Source organism: Bombina bombina, chromosome 3 (genome assembly GCF_027579735.1).
Source record: "Bombina bombina isolate aBomBom1 chromosome 3, aBomBom1.pri, whole genome shotgun sequence".
Lineage (NCBI taxonomy): Eukaryota > Metazoa > Chordata > Amphibia > Anura > Bombinatoridae > Bombina > Bombina bombina.
The window spans coordinates 199333273-199354219 of NC_069501.1; the positions used below are offsets into that span (position 1 = coordinate 199333273).

The window sequence follows — 20947 nt, forward strand, 5'->3', positions numbered from 1 at the left end:
TTTAACAAAGAATAACATGAGAATGATGCAAATTTTATAATAAAAATAAATTGGATACTTTTTTAAATTGTATTCTCTATCTGAATCATAAAAGAAAAAAATGGGTTTCATGTCCCTTTAATTATGAAAGAAGGTGGTGACGGCTGCAATTAAAGAGGTAAAAAAATATTTTAAAGTAAGTTTGTTATATTGTGTGGGGAATATGTTTGCATTACACGCTTTTATATCCTTTTTGTAAGCAGTTTATCATAGCATTTAATAAACATTGGTAAAATATAATCACATTTAACTTACTTCCTGCGTTGTAGCATTCCGGAAACAACAAGGAAGATAATGGCGACTGCGATGACAGAGACAATTACTCCAAAAACTATGATCCAGGTAGGTCTGGATGACTCGGTAGCAGGGGCCAATGTAGGAAGAATATCTACAAATTCCAAGGTTTTGTCGTCTAACAGAAATGCACTATTAATCCTGTTTCTTTCCTTTCTGTAAACAAAGCAGGTTTATATAAAAACATAAGAATGAATGCGTGTTATGTTTGATAGATGTCATTACAAGAATACATATTGCCCCAGATTACAAGAGGAGAGCTATTGATAGCTTATGGTGGGCTATCAATATCACTGGGTCATTTTAAAATTAGCATGTAAATTGATATTACAAGTCAATTGTAAAACAGAATTAGCAGAGAATTTTAGCGCGGCTGACATCCCTTTCAATGAATATCACAACTGCACATTACATCCTTCATGTTACAACTTGAAAGTTATGGGTTGCACTCAATCACAACTTAAAATAATGCTAGAACAATTAGCGCAAACTGAGACTTGAAGTAAAGTGTTAGGGCTAAAATAAAAAGTTTAACAAAACAAACGTAAAACATTAAAATAATGTAAATAAAATAAACCTAGTTACACAACCCTCAGCTCATGACAACCTTGGCTCCATAGCTTATGAGCTCTCACTGCAATTGAAACTGTGTGCATGTTTTTTTGAGTCATACACTTTCTTTCCTTGCTGCATCTATATACTTATTGCTAACCTTGTCACTACTAGTCACATTGGCTAATGCAATATGGACTAATAAGTTACACTCTGACTTGCATTGAACTGCTTACACTAACCCTAGCGTGGCCACACCTATGATATATGCACTGTTGTTATTTCTGCATGTTTGTTGCTAAATTTATGCTTACTATTATCTGATACAGGTGGTTTTCCTTATCTTAACTTAGGTACGTGTACCTGCCCAGGCCATACCTCCCAATCTATTCTGGGGGTTCTGTGTGCAGCTAGGGTGTCGTTGGTCAGAGCTTTGACATTATTACATCTATTTACTTTGACTTTACTTTGCAGATAAGTGTCTCCATATGACCGGTCATAGCTTTTTCTTATGCATGTATGCTTTGTGTGTGTGCATCTGTGCCTGTGATGCAGGTTTCATTGCTAACTTTTTTTAAACTGTGGATTTCTGTCTTAAAACTTTTTTGATATTTAATAAAATATTTGTAATTTTATATTTTAAACATGAGCTTGTTGATTTATTTTTTTAAGCGTGCTTTACTCCCTGTCTTTTTGGTATGACTATATTTTAAGTTATTTCATCTGCTCTCTTCATAGTTTTGTAGTATTAAAATAAAGCATTACATTCATTTATATATTAGTTAATATAGAATATGTTTAATATTATAATAAAAAGGGTTTAAAAGCATTCTTCCAACAGTCCCGGATTGAGACATCCTCCAGTCCCGCATTATCCCCACCATTAGTGCACAGCACATTTTTTAAATGCATTTTTACAATATATTTTTAGTGTGAGTTATCTGTCTTTCAGAACTGCCGAGGGGAAGCAGAGCACTATTTCAGAACGCTGTTTCAGAATCAATACGGCTAGCAGTTAGGGGCCAAATTATCAAGCACCGAATAGAGCTTGATGCCACTGTTTCTGCGCAAGCCTTCAGGCTCGCCGGAAACAGTAGTTATGAAGCAGCGGTCTAAAGACCGCTGCTCCATAACTTGTCCGCTGCCTCTGAGGCTGCGGTCTTCAATCCGTCTGATCCTATACGATTGGGCTGATTGACACCCCCCGCTAGCTGCCGATTGTCCGTGAATCTGCAGGGGGCATCATTGCACAAGCAGTTCACCAGTAAAATCCATACTTGCATTTTTTCCTTCATATTTAACCACAAAAAAAGTGCAGAAATGCAAAATAATTGTACAGTAAACTGGAAAATGCAACTAGAATCTTTATATAAAAATATTTAGTATGGGTTAAAGACCATCATAGTAATTCCATTTTTTAAGGATATCCTTCTTTTAGAAAACAAACTGTATTCCTGTCAATTCACTGTAAGTCTATAGAGTGCTGGAAAAATCAGAATGTAAAAAAAGTTTCGAAAGGTACAGGTCACTTTTTCAGAAACGTTAGGCAACATTTTTTATGATTCTTTTAGTGCCCTATAAAAACACACAGCCCTAAGAAGGACCCAGCAATCAGCTCACGCCCATAATAAATTTGTCACTTAATTTCCTGGAATATAATTTTTACGTCATTAATTACCTTATTGCTGCTTCAACAATTGCACTTGGAAATGGACTGGAGTCATTTGAAGGAGACGTAACCACAAACCAGAATGATACTCTTTGTGTCACATTGCAGAGCAAAATATTGGAAATTCTGTTAACAAGCAGAACATATTTACTGCTAAAATAAAGATCCTATTGTTGTAGGTAAAACAAACCTTTATCACAACGAAATGAAACTTTATAAAGGTATTAATAAAATCTATGCAGTATGGTTTTTTACAACTTGGAAAATATTTATTTTATTTTAGTAAAATCCTATCAAAGCAACAATGCCTTTGGGTATGATAAAAGTAAGCCTATATGGTCTTTGTCTATATTTCTAAATCAATGATAACATAGCACTATTATAGCTGGATGGCCAAACAACCTATTTCTGCAGAAAACAATTAACAATTGTAGGTATCATTTTTTTAATCAACTTACTGAAATATATCATTTTTTGTATAACTCCGTATAGTAAAAGCAATCACAGCTTTAAATAGATACTCTTCATCTCCATTCCACGTATACTGGGAAAACAAAAGGGAAGAATTACATTTCTCTAATTAGGGTTGTCACCTTGTCTGGAAAAAATTACCAGCCATGTTTATTGGCATATATTTGCATAAATAATTACACAACATAAATCAGGAACTAAATTTGCTAAGACTGATTTTAAACAATTATTTGTCTATAATTAGATTCCAATACACTTAAAAGAAGTTTGACGATGATGGCATTTTTACTTCTATATTTAAGTTTTATTTTCAACTTTGACCCGTGCCTTAAAAATACCAACCAAAGGCTAGATTATTATTCTTAAATGCTAATTGCGCTCAAGGTAAATCAACAGGTAAATCAATAGTGCTTCCATGTTGGAGCTGGTATTACAAGTTGAAAGCAAAAGATCCAGGTGCACTAACATCTGGATGTTGTGACCTTTCCCCATAAGCTTGTATAGGGGTTGCTAAGAAAACGTTTTCTTTTATTTTGTTTTTGGTCAAGTGCTAAGCCGATGGCACGCTAAGCTATCTGCGCTAAAGTAAAAAAAATACTTAAAATACCTATGTTGTTAACTTATAATTTTTTATTTATTTATATATATATATATATATATATATATATATATATATATATGTATATTATTTGTTAAATATATATCTAAACTTGTAATGTGAGCAATATTTAGCACGGTTGAAATCCTTATTGAAAGTATAGGGTGTTCTAAAGGGGTGTTGGCCGCACTAAACCTTCTCTGGTAAATCTGTTTTACCATGGACTTGTAATAACAATTTGCACACTAATTTTATCAAGGTCCATCAATATTAATATTTCACCCTGTGCTCTCACTAGAGCTCCACTTGTAATCTGGGTCCATGTCAGTAAAATACCAGCGGGGTAGCAATCCTAAATGTAATATATGTAAACATGCTATGAACATGTTGTTTTTATGGCTGCATATAGTAGTTGAATTCCATATAACACTTTTTAATGCTTAAACAAATGTGGCTAAAATTTGGCAGATGACTCCAGATGCGGCACAAATGTAACCTTAACTCTTTTTTACTACTACTTTTGATTGTAAGTGCTTATTTTGGAAAAAACAGTCACCAAGATTACAAGTTTTGCGCTATAGAGGGTATTTGATGAACGCAACAAAAGTTGCGTTATTTCACCCTCTATAGAGCTGCCATTACAAGTTTTAGAAAAAGCCGGCTTGTGCGTGCGATATGGTTGCATTGAGCTTCATAACGCACAAAATACAAGCGTTGTTTTGACGTGCTCGTGCATGCTTTCCCCATAGACATCAATGGGGAGAGAGTGTCAGAAATAAACCTAACACCTGCGGTCGCGGAATGAAAAGCTCCGTAACGCAGCCCCATTGATCTCTATGGGAAAAAAAAATTACGCTTAAACCCTAACATAAACCCCCGTCTTAACACCCCTAATCTGCTGCCCCCGACATCGCTGACACCTACATAATGTTATTAAGCCCTAATCTGCCGCTCCCGATATCGCCGCCACTATACTAAAGTTATTAACCCCTATTCCCCTGCACCCCAACATCACCCACACTATAATAAAGATATTAACCCCTATTCTGCCGCTCCCTGACATTGCCGCCACTAAATAAAGTTATTAACCCCTAAACCTCTGGCCTCCCACATCACTACCACTAAATAAATCTATTAACCCCTAAACCGCCAGCCCCCCACATCACAAGAACCTAAATTAAACTACATTAACCCCTAAACCTAACCTTAACCCTAACCGTAACCCTAACCCTAACACCCCCTAACTTTTAACATAATTAAAATAGGGCTAAATTAAAGTTACAATTATTAACTAAATAATACCTATTTAAAACTAAATACATACTTACTTTTGAAATAAAACCTAAGCTAGCTACAATATAACTAAAAGTTATATTGTAGCTAGCTTCGGTTTTATTTTTTTTTCACAGGTAAGTTTGTATTTATTTTAACTAGGTAGACTAGTTAGTAAATAGTTATTAACTATTTACTAACTACCTAGTTAAAATAAATACAAACTTACCCGTGAAATAAAACCTAAGCTGCCTTACACTAAAACCTAACATTACAAAAAATAAAAAAACCTACCATTACAAAAAATAAAAAACACTGCAATTAAAAAAATAAATAAAAAAATTACAAAAAATAACAAACGATATTATCCAAAACAATAAAAATTATTCCTATTGTAATATCCTATTTAAAAAAAAACACCCCAAAATAAAAAAAAACCCTAATCTATAAAAAAAACTACCAAGGGCCCTTAAAAGGGCCTTTTGTAGACCCTTAAAAGGGCCTTTTGTAGGGCATTGCCCTAAATAAATCAGCTCTTTTTCTACAAAAGAAAAAACATACACCCCCTAACAGTATACAAACCCCACCCCCCAAACCCACAAAATAAAGTAAAATCTAATCTACCCATTGCCCTGAAAAGCTCTTTTGCTGGCCATTAAAAATAAAAATAGCTATTCTAAAAAAAAAAAAAACACCTTAAAACATTACAGCAGGTACGCTGCCCTATTACATTATAGCAGGTACCCCGCTCTATTACATTATAGCAGTTACCCCAGCCCTATTACATTATAGCAGTGACCCCAGCCCTATTACACTATAGCAGTGACCCCAGCCCTATTACATTATAGCAGTTACCCCAGCCCTATTACATTATAGCAGTGACCCCAGACCTATTACACTATATCAGTGACCTCAGCCCTATTACATTATAGCAGGTACCCCGCTCTATTACATTATAGCAGTTACCCCAGCCCTATTATACTGTAGCAGTGACCTCAGCCCTATTACATTATAGCAGGTACCCCGCTCTATTACATTAGAGCAGTTATCCCAGCCCTATTATACTGTAGCAGTGACCCCAGCCCTATTACATTATAGCAGGTACCCCGCTCTATTACATTAGAGCAGTTATCCCAGCCCTATTATACTGTAGCAGTGACCTCAGCCCTATTACATTACTTCTGCTGGAAGGCTATTCCACCATGCATCCACTACCCTCTTCGTAAAGAGAGTGTTTTTTTATGTAATTTGAAATGTACCTTGGTGTCCTTCACTAAGGTCTGTAGTTTGGAAGATGTCCGTCACAGCCTTGGTCCGTGCCTATCCCTGACCATGTTATGATTACTGTTCTATGTTTGATATTATATCTGTATTGTTTAATAGCATTAAATCCAACATAGCTTTATTCCTAGTTGTCTCCTCTATTAATTGCAACATGAAGTTATCCTTGAGAACATTTAAAAATCTACCTTAGCTGTATTATCTAGTCCAGAGCTTTCCAAACTTTTTATGTTGGTGACACACTTTTTACACCTACATCATTTTGCGACACAGTAATTCGTACTAGCAAAAAGGAGGTTAAACTAACTTGTTTTAAGAGATATGGCCAAATACATGAATTATATAATAATGAAATGTATTTACAAGTAACAGTATGTATGTGCAAGAATGAAAAAAAGTTTAATAACACCAATAGCTACTTGATATTTTAATGGGATGTATGAGGTTGATGGGATGAACACAATTTCTGAATATTTGGTGGAATATTAGAAAAAGACTCACATTTCATCATCAAGCATTTCTTAAGCTTCCACTTCCTATCCATATATCAAGAGCAGGAGCAGCAATGCACTACTGGGAGCTAGCTGCAGAAAATAACCCCTCTGACTTCAGCTCAGCGTTCAATATGCCGCCCTCAGAGCTCTGTGAGTCCGACTAACTACTGCCCGGGCTACACATGCAGTCAGGAGCTACACATGCAGTCAGGAGCCAATGTGCCGCTAATGGGAATAGTTTCAGTTCCCAGTGAGCTACGCCAATAGGTTAAGATGATCTGTGTTCCCCTAGGTATCAATCACGTGTCAACCATGGGATATGCGTAGCAGGCAGGCGTAAAGTCAGAAACCAAAAAAAAATAAATTGTGCTGAAGCAGGGACACACCTACACACTGCTGCCAACACACTAGTGTGTCCCGACACACAGTTTGGAAAGCACTGATCTAGTCAATGAAGTATAAACTACCTAACTTTAATTTGAGGTCAATGAAGAGTATGTGTAATTTCTTGTTTAAATACATATTCATCATCATTGTTTTATTCCAGTATAAATCTGTATTTCAGAAACGACGAAGCTGGTAAATGGAGCATAAACCATGCTTACCTAATCCAACTACATTTGACATTTTACTTATTAGAGTCAAAAGTCAAATTATTAATGTTTATTAAATGTGGTTGTTTTGTTTTTGTTTTGCTTTTTTTGTCTTTGTAGAAGCCTTTTGGCCAAAAAATTGAAAGTCTCAGGAAATCTATATATATACTATTTTAAACATGTAATCCTGATGCATATTTATTTACAATGGATTTCTTAGACGCAAAATGATGTTTGACTTTCATTGAAGTGAATAATATCCTGAATCAATAAATGTCTTGCTTCCGCAGTTTAGATAATGAATATAAGTATAATGACTTAACGTCACAGAGGTACAGTATTTACAAACACTGGGCTATTTAAATACAAATGTCTCTGGTAGATGAAAAGCAGTCAATTCCTTAACCCCTTAATGAAAAACATATTTCTTCAAACTGCTAAATTCAAAATATTAATCTATAAAAAGCAGAATACTAGTTAATGAATCATTTCCATTTTATTTACACAAACAAGAATTGGTGAAAAATATAAGCTTTTACACCTTGTTTGGTGTGTGTATATAGTATGTGTATATATATATATATATATATATATATATATATATATATATATACTGTGTATACACACACACAGGATTTTTAAAGGACTTCTTAGCAACCAAGATTTTTTGGGAATGATGATCATGATTCGGATAGAAATGTGTGGTTTATTTTTATTATTTAAAAAAATGTAAAAATGAAGCTCTCCAAAATGCCAAAGTTTCAAAGCTTTATTTTAGAAAGTGCAGAGTCAAACAGCCACGACGTTTCGGGGAGCTATGCCCCTTAATCATGTGGTCGCTTTGAAACTTTGGCATTTTGGAGAGCTTCATTTTTACATTTTTTTACTATTGTTGGGGAGTTTTGTAGTGACTCCTTGAAGCTCTGACCTGTGAGTATTGCTGCTGGATGTATTGCACTATTTTGTTATTTTTATTATTTACCAATTTTCAGTATGATTTTTATTCTTTTTTATTTCAATGTTAATAAAACTGATATTATAACTTTTTTTTTACTTATTTACACTTTCTTACTTGACTACAATCCTCTCTGGCAGCCAAGTAGTTAAAAACGTTTTTAGAGAGAGGCTGCCGAAAGCAAAATATTGCAAAGGTTTTTATCTTTCAACCTCACAAAAAGCAGTAGAAGGAGGAAGACTCATTATACGGAACTTTTATAGTTTGTAGTTGCAACGTGTACTAATATAACAGCACATACCTGCCATGTGTGGGATGTAGCTGCAGAAACCTGATTAGGAATTTTTTGGCTTCACAAATGCTGGAAAGAGCCTGGAGATCCAGGAATGTTTGGTAGTGTTCCCCCTGCTGGTATTACTTAAGGCAGTGAAAAAGAGATAAAAAGCGCACTAAGGGGCCTATTCATCAATATATACAAGTATATGCAAGGATATATGTACAAATTCTAGTACATATGGCCTGACTTATGGAAACATTTTACTTGCCTTTGGCTAAATCAACAAGTCACGTTTATAAGAGGCTGAGGCTGTTTCAGCCAAGAAATATATGCCCTGTAGGTGGCAGCAAAACTGTGAGAAAAATAGTGATATCCCACACACACACACATATTCTGCAGGAAAGTGTAGCTTCTGACTGGCTTATCCCCCACTATTAGCATTTGGAGAATATGTGCTAAATCACTAGGTAAAATAATGAAGTCTAAATCCTATGTAGTGCACTGAAACGGAGCAATTAAACTTGAGACCCCCAGTGCAACAGCTCCTTAAAAAAATTCGCCCCTTAATCACCATGATCCAAAACCCTTAAACTCATTCTCAAATCTCAATCATGTCCCCTAAACAGCCATACAATCCAACCCTCCCAATGCAATTAACCCCTTTGTTTGCAATAGCAGTGAGGATACTAGGTTTTCCGGTACTGGTCATTTTGTAGATTAGATTTAGCTATGCAGCATTACATAACAATTCATTATTTATTTATTATTTTTAAAGTTTATGATCATATCAATCTTTTTTGAGGGGGCACAGCATTCCATTTGGGTGGGCATTGTCCCCCAATGCCGACCATTGGAGCTGGACCTGTATATATATGTGTGTGTGTGTATATATATATGTGTGTGTGTATATATATTTTTGGTGAAAAAAATATATAAAACTAGATTTGGACAGTAAATCCTTTTTAATATACAGACATGAAAAGTGCATTCCAAGGGGATAACATATTAGAAAATTCCATCATTTTCTGTCACGGATACAGACTTTATATTAAAATGGAACACAATCCTGGATGCATGTTCAGTTGCATTAATTGACTTATTGATCAGTTATAAGAAACAAAAAGGAAGGATCTATTGACTGAATTGAGAGACACACAAGAAAAACTTAAAAATTACCAACTGGATAAAGACTTTAAGAAATATAAGCAATTTGAAACAAAGATGAACACATTTAAAAAAGAACTTTGGCAATTTAAATCCAGAAAAATGTGCTGTGATAAAAAAGATTATGATTCAAAGCAAGTGTATAGATGGACCCAAGAGGACAATACAAGATTTGGATATAAATGTAACCAAAAGAACCAAAATAAGGACGCATTCTGGAAATTAGGTAAAAAAGGAAAAACAGTAACTTTTTCTGATACCGAATATGCGTGTGATTCATCGGATGGGGATATATATGATGAAGGAGCTATTCCTGTGGTATACAAGAGGATACCCAGATACCCCATTATATCACAGTAAAAAAAACGAGCAGCAACAGACAATACGTGCAGGCAGAAAAAAACACACAGAGGTAGAAGAGGAGGATGCAAGAAGTCCAAAAGGGAAACAGAGGGACAATCAAAGAGTAACACAAAGGACATATACTACCAGGTCTCAGAAAGTGACCGAGAAATATGCCTAACCAAAAAATGTTATTAATTTGTCATCTGTATCACTTACCTCCACTCAAGATAATGTATTGTCTAGGGGTCTTAACTTTGTGCCTTCCCATCACTTCAATCTATTTTAAACGATACTAGATATCAATAAATTTTCAAGAAAAATTACATTGAAGAGACATTTTTTTGTTAGTGATGGAGAGACACAAAATGACCCTCCTATTGAAACTGATGGTGCCACATCGACTATTACTCCTCTAGAGCTAAACTTCTCAGAATGGAGCACTGTGAAGGATCTAGAAAATCTCTTACAAGAAGGAGGGGATTGTTCTCAGCCCCTATTGGGAGAAAGGAATATCTCTCATAAGCATATCAGAAATAAAAGTAAATTCTATCCGATACACACAAGTTCTAAAGTTCTAGATGTTTTTCAGAAAACAGTTGAAGTAAAACTTAGGATATTAAACTAATCTATCACTACCAAATCTACCAGGCAGCATTCAAACTTGACATCTAAAGAAAGATTGGCCCTTAAACAACTTTCCGACAATGAAAGCCTTATAATAAGGCCATGGGATAAGGGAGGCAACGTTGTTGTCCTTAATAGATCTGATTATATACGCGAAGCCAAAAAAGAACTAGACAATAGAGAAGTGTACACTAGACTAACAGAAAATCCTACTAATAAAGTTCAAAAAGAAATGACAGAGATAATTAAATATGCTCATTACAATAACATCATACCAGTACAAACCGAGGAAAGATTAATAACACAATATCCAGTTACCCATATTTATCATCACTTTCCCAAAAACCATAAAAATCCCATTTGTCCACCCGGAAGACCGATTATTGCAGGTATAGGTTCTCTAAATAAGGCCTTGTCAGAATTTTTACAGCCTATAGTTTTACAGTTACCTAGTTACATACAGGACACAACATCTTTTATCAATAAAATCAAAAATAGTAAATGGAAGCCAAATTACAGATTTATGGTTGTCGACGTTACATCATTATATACTTCTATTGAACATGAGAAGGGCATTACTGCCATAGTGTTTTTCATTGATACATATTGTAACTTTGAACCAGCCACAAAGGTATTTTTGTTAAGAGCTATTGAATTCTTACTCACACATACTTTTTATGTTTCAGACAGAGTACTATCTCCAAAGATGTGGGACCACTATGGGGGCCAAATTTGCCCCCTCTTATGCCAACCTTTTTATGGGCTGGTGGGAGCTGTCCCACGTCTTTGGAGATTGTAATCCATTTAAAAAGAACATCATACAATATCATCAATATATAGATGATTTGTTCTTCATCTTGGAATGTGAGGAACAAGAAGCAAATCAGTTCTGTGAATATTTAAATCGGAACAGATATGGCATTGAATTCACAGGGGAACACAGCACAGATTGTGCTAATTTTCTTGATCTCACAGTTAGATGTGGTGGAATAGGTCAATCTATTGAAACCATTATGTATAGGAAGAAAACAGCAAGTAACACACTGTAAAATTTGATTCCTGTCATCCGAGGTATTAAAAGGTATCCCTAAAGGGAAATTTATACCCATCAAGAGGAACTGTACAAATGAGCAGGCTTATTAAAAACAAGCATATGAGGCAATCACAAGATTTAAAAAGAGAGGCTACAGACAGGATATCTTAATAAAGGCCAAGGTTAATGTTGATCTCATCCCTAGAGATCAACTATTGCAATATAAACTCAAAATTAAAACATCTAGGTATCTATTTATCAAGCCGTCAATTGCAAATACGTTGGAATTCTGCAGCGTATTTGTGGCGAACCTGATTCCCCTTATCAAACCCTACAGACCGGCAAAAGTAGAATTTTGTGATGTAACATACGATCCGCCGGACTCAGTCCGGCACAGATCGATGCTTACGTCATTACAGATGTTCCGAATGCAAAGTCGACACAATCTGACTACTTTTGCTAGTTATCAAATTTCTCACCACTATTCCGGCCCAGCGTACCTGGTTTTCAATCCGCCACCCTGGAGGCGGCGGATACCATAGGAATCAATGGGAGTCTGAAAGCAGCGAAAGCTCATGTTCGCTGCTGCCCGATATCCCATTGATTCCTATAGTAACGTTTACACCTGACATCCTAACGTGTACCCCGAGTCTAAACACCCCTAATCTGCCCCCCTACACCGCCGCCACCTACATTATACTTATTAACCCCTAATCTGCCGCCCGACTCCGCCGCCACATACATAAAGTTATTAACCCCTAATCTGCCCCCCTACACCGCCGCCACCTACATTATACTTATTAACCCCTAATCTGCCCCCCTACACCGTCGCCACTATATGAAATTTATTAACCCCTAAACCTAAGACTAACCCTAATCCTAATGCCCACTAACTTAAATATAATTTTAATAAATCTAAATAAATATTCCTATCATTAAATAAATTATTCCTTTTTAAAACTAAATACTTACCTATACAATAAACCCTAAGCTAGCTGCAATATAACTAATAGTTACATTGTATCTAGCTTAGGGTTTATTTTATTTTACAGGCAAGTACAATAGCTATTAAATAGTTATTAACTATTTAATAACTTCCTAGTTAAAATAAATACAAATATACCTGTAAAATAAAACCTAACCTAAGTTACAATTACACCTAACACTACACTATAATTAAATAAATTCCCTAAACTAAATACAATTAAATACAATTAAATAAAATTATCTAAAGTACAAAAAACCCCCACTAAATTACAGAAAATAATAAACAAATTACAAGATTTTTAAACTAATTGCACCTAATCTAATCCCCCTAAAAAAATAAAAAAGCCCCCCCAAAATAAAAAAGCTCTACCCTACACTAAATTACAAATAGCCCTTAAAAGGGCCTTTTGCAGGGCATTGCCCCAAAGTAATCAGCTCTTTTACCTGTAAAAAAAAATTACAAACCCCCCCAACATTAAAACCCACCACCCACACAACCAACCCTACTATATTTAATTTCGGTGAAGACTTCTCACGGTAAGGTGATCTTCAAGGGGTTAGTGTTAGGTTTTTTTAAGGGGGTATTGGGTGGGTTTTATAGTAGGGTTGGTTGTGTGGGTGGTTGGTTTTAATGTTGGGGGGGTTGAAATTATTTTTTTTTTTACAGGTAAAAGAGCTGATTACTTTGGGGCAATGCCCAGCAAAAGGCCCTTTTAAGGGCTATTTGTCATTTAGTGTAGGGTAGGGCTTTTTTTTTTATTTTGGGGGGCTTTTTATTTTGTTAGGGGGATTAGATTAGATGCAATTAGTTTTAAAATCTTGTAATTTGCTTGTTATTTGCTGTAATGTAGTGTTTGCTTTTTTGTACTTTAGATAATTTTATTTAATTGTATTTAATTGTATTTAGTTTAGGGAATTTATTTAATTATAGTGTAGTGTTAGGTGTAATTGTAACTTAGGTTTGGTAGGTTAGGTTTTATTTTACAGGTATATTTGTATTTATTTTAACTAGGAAGTTATTAAATAGTTAATAACTATTTAATAACTATTGTACCTAGTTACAATAAATACAAACTTGCCTGTAAAATAAAAATAAACCCTAAGCTAGCTACAATGTAACTATTAGTTATATTGTAGCTAGCTTAAGGTTTATTTTATAGGTACGTATTTAGTTTTAAATAGGAATAATTTATTTAATTATAGGAATATTTATTTAGATTTATTATATATTTAAGTTAGTGGGTGTTAGGGTTAGGGTTAGACTTAGCTTTAGGGGTTAATAAATTTAATATAGTGGCAGCGGTGTAGGGGGCATATTAGGGGTTAATAAATATAATGTAGGTGGCGGAGGTGTAGGGGTGGCAGATTAGGGGTTAATAAGTATAATGTAGGTGGCAGCGGTGTAGGGGGCGGCAGATTAGGGGTTAATAAGTATAATGTAGGTGGCGGCAGTGTAGGGGGCGGCAGATTAAGGGTTAATAAGTATAATGTAGGTGTGGCGGTGTAGGGGGCGGCAGATTAGGGGTTAATAAGTATAATGTAGGTGGCGGCGGTGTAGGGGGTGGCAGATTAGGGGTTAATAAGTATTATGAGCGGTGGTTTAGGGGTTAAACACTTTATTTAGTTGTAGCGGGGTCCGTGAGCAGCGGTTTAGGGGTTAATACATTTATTAGAGTTGCGGTGGGCTCCGGGAGCAGCGGTATAGGGGGTAAACAGTATAGTATAGTGTGGGTGTTTAGTGACAGGGTACCAATAAAGCTGGGAAAAAGCCGACGAGCAGTGAGATCGATGACTGATAATTAACAACAGTCCGCTGCTCATCGCCCCGTACTTGATGCGCAGCTTTTTGACAGCTTTTTTGATAATTTTGGAGAACGTATTCAGGTCCGCGGCAGTGATGTTAGGCGATCTTAGGTGAGCGTATTGGTGCCGTCGAATGCAAGTAAGTTGACGGCTTGATAAGTAGATGCCCTAGAGTCAACAAACCTAAATTTATTACATCGTATAGTTTAGAATATAATCAAATCTGTAATATTATTAAAGAATCGCTACCTATTCTATACTCGGGCTCTGTTATCAAAGATATAATGCAGTCAGGATGTGACTTTATTCCCAAAAAAGGAAAAACCTTGGCCAACTATTTGTCACCTTCAGATATGAAACCTATTAAAAATACATGTTGGATCAAGAAGAAAAAGGGTTTTTTTCAAATGTCGCAGGCCTATTTGCAAAACCTGCAGTTTTGTCTCTGAAGGCGACAAATTCATGTCTCAAACAACCAAAAAAGAATATGACGTTAACTACTTTATTAATTGTGCGATCACATATGTTGTTTATGTACTTACCTGTAAAACATGTCAAATTCAATATACAGGCAAAACTTAAAGACCCCTGAAGGAGAAATTTCTCCAACATCTTAGATCCATAGTAGACAAAAAGGCAGATACTCCGATATCTAGACATTTTAAACAAGTACATAAGTCAGATTTTTCTTCTCTCACTATTCAAGGAATTGATCATGTAACAAAATGGAAAAGAGGAGGTGATAGGGAGATGTTATTAAACAAAAGAGAGATATGTCAGATATTTACCCTCCAAACTAGTGACCCTCAAGGTCTCAATATAAGGAGGGATTTTGTCACAATTCTGGTATGTCTCTTTAAGGGCGTCTCACTAACCTATCACTCCTGCCTATATAGGAGCATGTAACATTCAATACCTTGCTTGGTATTGAAGTTACATGCTTCCTCTACTAGCCAATTTGGGAACCTGAGCTACGCCTCTCTTCTACTCTCCCCTACTGCCGCTTCGGATCAACTCACGCTGCACTGTGACGTCACCTGACTTCCGGTTTCGGACTAGAACGCTGTGTCTCTGCTCCATGCTGCAGCTCTGAACGCTGCTCTCCCTAATCTTTGATTTCTACAATTTTGCACACTGAATCACCACTGAAAGTGTTTAATAGACCCTCCGGAGGTGAGTCTTATTTCGGAAATTTTTTACATAACATGCATGTTAGTCTAAACTACTTAAGATAGACTTCCTTCACAAATTCATTCAGTTGCTGCTACCTAAAACAATACATCTTATCTAGGTAAATTATTGTAAATTGTAAAGGAAATCTTATACTAAATTCCACTCACACAGGTTATATGTAGGTATTCACAGATCAATGCTTACTATAACCTACGTGAGACGCAATATAACATATATACTATTGTTATGCTATAACAACTATAGCTGCTCTCTAATTCTAACCCAGTGTGTTACAGAATACCAAGCCTTAAAAAAGAAAATATGCTGAACCCAGCAGATTTACAGGCCCATGTCATGGAGCTCACCCATAAAGTAGATCAATTAACACAGGGGCTCAGAGAACTTCAGGTAGAAAATTTAACATTGAAAGGTATTATTAAGGAAGGAATTAGCCCCCCTACTGATATCCCTGAACCACCTATCAGTCCCCCTGAAAATTTTTCAGGTGATAGGAAAATGTTCAGACAATTCTACAATGCATGTAAAATGTTTATCACACTTAAACCTAAAACATTTCCTACCGAAAAAATTAAAATATTAACTATTATATCTTATTTGAGAGGAGAACCCCGTGTGTGGGCAGACTCGCTCTATGAAACAGATGATCCTATACTAAATTCTGTAGAAGAATTTTTCAAAGCTATGTCAAACTTATATGAAGACCCCCATAAACAATTAACTGCAGAAAACACACTATGTAGCCTGAAACAAAATAAAAGACACGTAGAAGACTACATCTCAGAATTCAAAATTTGGCAAAAAGATACCCTATGGAACCAGATTTTACTAAAAAAAACAATTCAGACTAGGTCTCTCAGACCCAATAAAAGATGAATTGATCAGAATTGATCTCCCTGACTCCCTAGAGGCATTAATGGCCCTTACTATTAAAATAGACAGGAGAATAAGAGAAAGAAAATTAGAAAGACAAACAAATGACACCACAGTCAGACACTATCAACCAAGACCTGTGGCATATAGCCCTAAAGGGAATGAAGAAGCCATGGAGATTGGGTTTATTAAAGGTCCACTGTCGTCTGAAGAAAAACTACATCATAAAGAACATGCACTCTGTATGTATTGTGCTTCCAAGGATCACTTGGTCAACGACTGTCCATCCCTGAAAAGACAAAAATCTGGTGAGTCACTTTGTACTTTACATAATATACAACTGTCTACCCATAATCCAACATACTTACTACTAGTTGCCATCTCGTTACAGTGGGAAAAACAACGACTAAACCTTGAGGCAGTTGTGGACTCTGGGGTTTACGCTAACTATATAGATATTTCAATTGTGAAAACAAATAAAATACCTCTTGTTGTGAAAAAACATCCTGTATCAGTACGTTTGATTGATGGTAATAGTCTCTCCAATGGTCCAATCACACATCAAACAATACCTATACTTGTTAACATACAGAATAATCATCAAGAGTTTATATCATTTGATGTCATAACGTCCCCTATATTCCAAATTATACTAGGCCTACACTGGTTAAGACAGCACCAACCCTTGGTACATTCGAAACAAAACAAAATAGAATTTACATCACCATATTGTAACTCAACATGTTTACTTCCTCAAACTATATTACACATCAACCAAGATAGTGGTATAATCCCTCATCATTACAAAGATTTTTCTCTAGTTTTTGATAAAAAGAGGCAGAATCTCTCCCCCTCATAGAGAATACGACTGCCCAATAAAGCTTATACCAGGATCAGACATTCCATATGGTCACATCTTTCCCTTATCACAAACTGAACTAGCAAAATTGAAAGAATTTATCACTGAAAAGGCCCTCCACCTCCTCTGCAGCTGCCGGCATATTCTTTGTCACCAACAAAGATTAAACTATTAGACCTATCGTAGATTAATAAGCACACTATTAAAGATCGTTATCCCTTGCCACTCATCCCTGAGCTAATAGAAAGATTGAATGGGTCAACTATATTTACCAAACTTGACCTAAGAGGGGCTTACAATCTTATACACATGCGCTCAGGAGATGAGTGGTTAACGGCGTTCCGAACCCGATACAGACTTTTTGAGTACACGGTAATGCAGTTCGGGCTTTGCAATGCCCCAGCAACATTTCAGCGTTATATCAATGATATATTCCATGACCTATTAGACACATTTATTGTGATATATCTTGATGATATTCTTATTTTTTCCAACACATTTTCTGAACATGTTAGACATGTAAGGACTGTTTTATCACGTCTACAAGCACATAAACTTTATGTCAAGGCAGAGAAATGTATATTTCACAGTAATTACATTACCTTTCTCGGGTATCATATCTTGTCAAAAGGCATCCAAATGGAGGATTCCAAGATTAAAGTAATAGTGGAATGGCCCATACCCCAGAATAAAAAACATGTACAGAAATTTTGGGGATTTTGACATTTCTACCGTAAATTTATCAAAGGGTTTTCCCACATTACTAAGCCACTTACCAATCTCACTAAGAGTAATACACCCTTTGTTTGGAACAGCTCAGCTAATGAAGCCTTTACCTTCCTAAAAAAGGCATTCATCACTGCTCCCATTCTTGCTTATCCAGATCCTCAACTCCAGTATACCCTTGAGGTGGATGCATCTGAGTATGCAATAGGGGCTGTATTATCACAAAAATCCAAAACCACCAACCACTTACATCCAGTAGCATTTTATTCTCATGTTCTCTCACCATCCGAGCTAAACTACCATGTAGGTGAGAAAGAATTGCTTGCCATGAAAAGTGCCCTAGTCAATTGGACACACCTATTAGAGGGGACCATTGAACCAATCGTCATATACACTGATCACAGGAATTTCCAGTACCTTAAAACTAACTGAACACTCACATCCAGACAGGTTAGGTGGAGTTTGTTCTTTTCTAGGTTCAATTACATCTTAACCTATAGGTCAGCCTGTATGAATACAAAAGCAGACATTCTATCTAGACTACCCCCAAAACCTAATCTATTACCACACACAGGATCACTTGTTCCCCCAGAACATACTATAGGCAGTATCATAGATATCACACAAGAATTAAAAAAACGAACAAGCTGCTGATATCTCTAAAGACGCATATACCCTGTCTTGTCACCATGATGGAATACTTTATTTCAATGAAAAGGTTTATGTTCCTCCAAATTTGAGGCTACAAATCCTTGAGTTAGCACATGATTCCAAACTATCTGGACACCCTAGCGTCAATAAGACCTATAGATTGGATTGCTCAAACGATCATATTGGTGGCCTAGAATGATACAAGATGTACAGAAACACATATCAACCTGTAAAACCTGCACAATTTGTAAAATAGATAGGAAACATCCTCCAGGATATCTGCTCTCTCTTCCCATACCCAAAAGGCCATGGAGTGAGATTGCTATAGACTTCATTGTTGACCTACCTAACTCTGATGGGAACAACACAATCATGGTGATAGTTGATCTTTTCACTAAGATGTCACATTTCGTCCCTTTTCACAAACTTCCCAGCAGTATGGAAACAGTGACTTTATTACTACAAAATGTGATTAAATTACATGGAGTCCCTTCATCCATCACAACAGATAGAGGGACCCAATTTACCTTTCGACTTTAGAGATAACTTTGTACTTCTCTTGGTATTGACCAACGATTATCATCCTCTTTTTACCCCTAGACCAATGGGCAGACTGAACCTACCAATCAATGGTTGGAGGAGTACATTCGTTGTTTCTCCACCCAACAACAAGATAACTGGAATCAGATACTACCTGTAGCTGAATTTGCGCAAAATAACACATACCACACCTCCATTAAGGATACACCTTTCCACGGCAATTACGGATTCCATCGAACATTCCACCTACTCCCCGAAAGACAAAGTGATCTCCCCATAATCAATGACTTTACTAGAACCCGTAGTAGCAGCCCAGGCATTGGTCAATGTAGGGGGTGTGTTCCCGCCCACGCTCCATTGTGTCGGTTCTCCAGATGATCGTGGATGTAAGCAGGTGAGCGCACCTTGATATACAACAACCTGTATCTATATATTTATATATGTGTGTATATATGTGTGTATGTGTGTGTGTATGTCAGTGAGAAACCCACACATACTATATATTGTTTTTTTCAGCAGACTCAACATATTCAAACTATAATTTTATGAATATATCATGACGTGAGAACTGTACAACATAATGTGTGAAACAAATAAAAATTTTATTACAATTTTAATAATTAAGGTTGCAAACAATAGTGTGTGTGTTTCTGTTTGTTTCCAAACTCTATAGTCAAAAGGAAGAAGGGGTTATCCTTACATAAATAAGGGCATTTTAGTATAGCTATGTAGCTTGATTTGCATATAAAGGCTCCCATGAGCCTCTAAGCTAATAAATGGACAGTTATTAATGTCAGGTGATCATTATTACCACAGAAATCACCTGGCCTATTAAAACTTATATAGTAGCTTTATTTTAAAGAGATGGGTCTGGGCTTTTAAACAAAGGGACCTCTCATTAAAAAGGATTACAATTTTAGTAAACAAGGGTGTAAACAAAAGTGTGTGTCTTTCATTCTAAACTGTAAAGTGAAAAGAAGGGGTTATTTTCATATAAATTAGGGCTTTTTGGTATTTTTATATATCATTGATTTGCATGAAGTAGCTCCCATGAGTCTCTACTCAAATAAATGCACATTTATTCATACCAGGTGACCACTATTAACCATAGTGGTCAACTGGCTATTAAAACTTACTGTATATAGGGGCTTTATTTTAAAAAGAGGCTTCTGAGCTTTAAAATAAGGGGGCATGGGGGTATCTAGGTTTTTTTGATGGCCTGCTAGATTGTGATATATTATGCTTGTAAAAATACTTATTTAATTTTTATTTTTTATTTTACTTGTACTTGTACTTTACAAACCCTGTTTGAAAGACCAGGCAATTAACTTTTGAACAGTGGGGGTCTCTAGTGCTTAAAGGGACATTAAACACTAAATAAATGCTAGATTGAAGAAAAGATCAGTCTTAGAATAACATCCAGATGTATTTATTAAAGTTTCATTAGCTGTTTAAATATTGACAAAATAAATGTAAATATTTAGTGTCTATAAAACAATGGGAGCTGTCATGTTGTAACTTAGGTTACCTTCTCTGCTGTGGCCAATTAAAGACGTATAAATAGGTCACTAGAGTTTGCAGCCAATGACAGTTTTTTGCACTTCCATTTCTAACAGGAACTGAAAAGCTCACAATGTTGAATAGAATTACAGGAAA

General features: G+C 35.8%; 1 protein-coding gene across 1 annotated transcript; it reads right to left on the reverse strand.

Annotated features, from left to right (window-relative positions):
* Window positions 1–290: 290 nt before the first annotated feature.
* Window positions 291–18243, reverse strand: CLTRN (collectrin, amino acid transport regulator). Its single transcript, XM_053705216.1, has 4 exons — window positions 18151–18243; window positions 3013–3098; window positions 2564–2680; window positions 291–489 (listed from the first exon to the last, which is right to left on the reverse strand). Exons 1-4 carry the CDS (start codon window positions 18241–18243, stop codon window positions 291–293), a joined length of 495 nt encoding a protein of 164 aa, XP_053561191.1.
* Window positions 18244–20947: the final 2704 nt, after the last annotated feature.

Coding starts and splice junctions, on each gene's coding strand:
- CLTRN (XM_053705216.1), bottom strand. CDS start 18,243: ATGGGAGCAGTGATGAATGCCTTTTTTAGGAAGGTAAAGGCTTCATTA. Junction 3,099..18,150: donor TATTACTCTTAGTGAGATTG/GTAAGTGGCTTA, acceptor TTGTTTTCCCAG/TATACGTGGAATGGAGATGA. Junction 2,681..3,012: donor ACAAAAAATGATATATTTCA/GTAAGTTGATTA, acceptor GCTTGTTAACAG/AATTTCCAATATTTTGCTCT.